The 4580-nt window shown below is 39.8% G+C and overlaps 1 protein-coding gene across 1 annotated transcript in view; it reads right to left on the bottom strand.

The window, feature by feature from the left end:
- The window catches only part of fa2h (fatty acid 2-hydroxylase), a 45452-nt gene that overhangs the window by 5797 nt on the left and 35075 nt on the right, over positions 1 to 4580 (bottom strand). The window contains exons 3-5 of the mRNA XM_037683356.1: positions 2474 to 2616; positions 662 to 762; positions 359 to 531 (exon numbers count right to left, since the gene is read on the bottom strand). Coding sequence (XP_037539284.1) covers positions 359 to 531; positions 662 to 762; positions 2474 to 2616 — 417 coding nt within the window. The remainder of the gene's footprint in view (positions 1 to 358; positions 532 to 661; positions 763 to 2473; positions 2617 to 4580) is intronic.

The following is a 4580-nucleotide window of genomic DNA, read 5'->3' as shown; positions in this document are numbered from 1 at the left end:
TTAAACTACTTTATTATAAAATAAAATCATCTTTTCAATTATTGCCCTGATTAGTTTGAAATGTATACTGTTAAACAAAGGTTAATAAATAAATACACAGTAAATCTGTAAAAATGATATTTTTGTCCAGGTTGTGCTGCACCGCTCCGTGCTGTGCGACAAAGGACGAAACATTTGTCTCCGTTTTGATCCTCAGTGGACGTACGTTAAATACTCTGAACGTTTAAATGGACGGAAACGTGCAAAGGTGCGATGACTGCAGTCGATTGGCAGGTCAGAAGTGACAGCATGCAGAGAGGAGGAAGTTGCTGATGAGATCACAGAAAAGCTAATATTAGCCGAGAGATCCTGCTCGGACCTTGTGGTGCTGCCCGTGAAGCAGGAAGTGTAGCGTGATCAGGTAGTAGTTGTGAGCTGGCGGTTTCATGTGGAAAACAAAGCGATGGATGCAGTACTCCAGGAAGGACCACAAGAACCAGCCCATCAAGAACAACACGGGGAACATGGACTTATGGACGGGAACGGAGAAGTCTGAGAACACACACACACACACACACACACACACACACAATCTGAATATTCAAATATGAACGTGGATTTGTAAATGAAAACATCCTGGTGTTCATAAAGAGTGTGTGTGTTGTGTACAGGTGTGCGTTACCTGAAGTGATGGTTATTCTTGTGCTGCCCTGTGCCAACGTGGTGTAGCAGTACCAGCTGAGGTAGAACACGACTGGGACCCAAACTACCAGTACCCAGTACCTGCAGCAACACAACAGAAAATATCACGGTCAGGTTAAAGATTTAAATATAAAGCCCACGTTAAATTAAAAATAAAGATAATAACTGTGTCCTGGAGTTTTTAAATCCACAGATTTATAGTTAAAAGTTGTTCAGGTTCAGTCTTGAAAAGAAGCTTTGCGTGATCGGTTAGTGGTTGAAGAATGGCTCAGAGATGACTCTCAGCTACCACCACTCCAAATCTTGGCTCGTTATCTGTAAAATGGACTAAGTTGTAGGTGTTGGCACAAACTTGTAGAGTTTTATTCACACCAAGTGGTAGTACAGCGTTTCCTCTAGGTCAGCTCCCTTGGCGGGGCGCTCGTCGTGTTTTATTTTTGTCGACGGGGGAAATGGGAAGGAGTCATGTCTGTGTAGCCCGCCTGCTAGCTTAGCGCTACATTGCTGCAGTTTAAAAAAAATTTTTTTTTACAACGACGGGTGTGGGGGGTGTAATGCAGAGCGGTACGTCGGTAGCAATTTTTTGCTCCAGCGTTTATATTGTGCCCTGTGCTACTTCAATACTGACAGTTCAGTACGCAGGGCGCTCAGTTCTGTTGACGGGGCGGGGCACCCCGCTTGTATAATGGTAGGGGAAACACCGCAGTAGCTGAGAGTCATTAAGAACCTACTAACGTCTCATAACGTTGCATGAGATCACACAGCTTCATTTTTAAGATGATCTCGGTTTACATTCTTGCATAGAATGATCTTTTACTCGTTCAATGTCAGAGGTTATGGAGTTATACATATATTATTACTAGTGTTCTTTCCCTTAAAACAAACAACCAAGTTGTCTCTCAGAACACTCTTATCCTGAAGAGATGTCCATGGACTGTATCTGAAGGCCAGGAGTGCCATGTGAGACTACAGATGCCTTGGAGGACACCCACTGGAACCTTATCAAGCTGATAAGGTTATAAAAAGCGAGCAGACACTGCAGCACGTTGCCATTCAAACATTTGATAATGTCAATAGATAAATCAAAGCAAGTAAGTTCTTGTTTTTAGTATTTCACCGTTTTACAGCACCCTGATTTATTGTTTTATACACTACTCTTATTTTAACTGCATTTTTAATGTAACTTATCGTCATTGTTTACCATTATTGTTGTTTGTACTGTAGTCCCTCTACTACTGTTCGTTTATCGCTGACTCGCTCTATCGCAATTTTTCAGAATAAGATGGGACATGACAACCAATTGGCTGATTGATGGATGAGCCGCATGATCGGCATAGAATTTTTATTTAAGATAAATTTTAAATTATTTAGCACCTGCTGCACATTTGTGCAGCCCATACTGCAGGATAAACTTCCTGCTGCAGCTGATCAGCTGTTTTCCGTTCAGAGCAGGGAAGTGGGCGTGGCCAAGAGTGCTTGCAGGTGGCTGAGAGCAGCAAGGCAGGGAGCTGAAATCATGACTTGTACTACTATTCCTACTTTGCGCTTTTTCACTTATCATGGTGCTTCAGGGTACGGCTCCCCCGCGATAAACGAGGGACTACTGTACTTTATATGTTCTGTGTGGAACAGGTCTCGCTGAGTCCTCGTGGCTCAGTGAGGCTAGCCTGTATAAATAAAGGTTGAACGAATGAAAAATTTACTGTACCCTCACTTGAAGCAGTTCGTTTTCATCAAATATGTAAAAAAAAAAAAAAACTTATTTACATATGTAAAGAGAATTATTTCTAACCAGTAAGTTTTGGTCGCTGCCTCCAGGAAAGGGTTACCGAACAGTCTGATGGGTTTATCGACTGGCTGATGGACCCACGCGTCGTATTTCTCCCTCAGGTGACCCACCTGCCATGCCAGGGGCTTCCTCCAGTCCACCAAATCCTGGAAAGAACAAACATTTTAGTTTTTACCTGCAGCAGGTGGAGGCAGAGAGTCATGTGAACGCTCAGGGATCAGTTGACGCAGAAAGTGTGAATATTTATCAGTGCGCCTGCAGGTTTCCTTTAAACACTCTGTTTGTATTAGTTAAAAACCCTGAGGCAGCTAGTTTTTATAACATCTTTACAAGATTCAGAAACTAAGAAGCAGCTCCTCACCGACCTGTGGTCACCTTTTCTGTTTTTACTTCCATTTTTTAATGATTTTAAATAAATACAAACACGTTTTTTTCTCTCAAACTATGACCTCTGAAACCTCAAATGATCCCAAATCCTCCGCGTGTGATTAATTAATACTTAACTCCGGGTGACTGGTTTACAGAATCACAGTTCTTGGGCAGGTTCTGTAAAAGTTACCTGCGCAGGTGAGAACACATCGGTCAGGTGGCCTCATTTAGACTCCGAGTTGTGGACGTAATCTGTGAATTTGTCAGAGTGGCCCATGTGATTTACATATCCACCTCAACAGCAAGCACCATGTAAATACCTTGACTCATGCAGACAGGTGAGCTACCTGGCTCCCCGTCGTCTGAACGACTTGCACAACATCACTCAGACCCGACAGTTACAGTCGCACAACGAGAACGTTACAGTTATTCACTAAAGATGATCAAAGCTGACGGCAATTAAAATTTTACCTGCTTTGGTTCATTTCAGTTACAACTGAGTAGTAAAGTTTACGAATTAAGTTTCTTGAAATCTCAGTTTTTACTCCATAAAAATGTTAAAACTTTTTTTTTGGTTTACCCACAATGCAACTGTGTCTACAGACATAGCTAAATTGAGTTACTGTATCGTCCGTGTGTTCAGGGTTACCAACATATTATGAACCAGTGGGTGGATGTTTATTAAACTCTCCAGAAGTATCTACAGATAAATTACTGAAGGGGTCAACCTGATTCAAGATGGCTGCCACAACCAGCCAGCTTTGGAAAGCACAAAAGAAGAAGAAGAAAAAAAAAAGCAGGTCATTTTACAAATATTGAACTGTAGCTGTGAATAATCTCCAACACATACAGTATTCCATTCAAAGTCAGCTGTCTATTAGTAAAATATCTCATGACAAACTGGATGAATTTTAACAAAACTTTCAGGAAATGATCACTGGATGTTTACAACCGATTATTTTTTTAAGCTAATTCAAATCAAGATGGCTGCCATAGCCAACTGACTGGCTACAACTCAGTCAACTTTAAAGATACTGAGCGTGGCAGTAGCTGAGACTGATACCCAGCACGTACTCTGAGCGCATTCAGATATGAAAACTTTATTAAGCGGGTTTAATCCAAACGCCGTCCCTTCTCATCATTAGATGATTGTAGTTTAAAGCGAGACTAGTTTTAAATGCACAGAGTATAAATAATATTTCTACTAAAATTTAAACTCTGAACAAAAGCTGACATCCATTCATTCATTCAACCTTTATTTTGACAAGTTAATCCCGCTGAGCCTCGGAGACTCATTTACAAGATTTTACAACATTTATATTCCTCCAAAAATGTATCGATTGAAAAAACAAAGTTATTTAAGAAAAATCTAAATTCTCTGTCGATGTTTTATTATCAAGGTACAAACAGGATTTCAGATTATCATTTAAGCCTCAGTTTTTTTATTATATATATATATATATATATATATATATATATATAGCTGAGATCAAAAATAAAAATCATTTTATTGAGTTGAACAGTGTGGATCATTAAGAAACTCAGATTCTGTATTCAAGTCTGCATTAAATGTGTAAGTTAAAAAAAATAAAATCACAAAACGGTTCAGATTTAGGACATTTATTATCAGAAATAAAGACAAAGAAGAAGTGAAAGTGTCTCAGTCATGCACTTATAAAAAGCTCAGGACTGCAGTAACTTCCCTAAAGATGATTATATGATTTAAAGTTGTTTTTCTCTC

This window comes from Nematolebias whitei, chromosome 10 (assembly GCF_014905685.2).
Source record: "Nematolebias whitei isolate Nwh7 chromosome 10, NemWhi1, whole genome shotgun sequence".
In the NCBI taxonomy this organism is placed as follows: domain Eukaryota; kingdom Metazoa; phylum Chordata; class Actinopteri; order Cyprinodontiformes; family Rivulidae; genus Nematolebias; species Nematolebias whitei.
The sequence above is the reverse complement of the archived record's forward strand: the minus strand, read 5'-3'. Positions and strand labels throughout refer to the sequence as shown.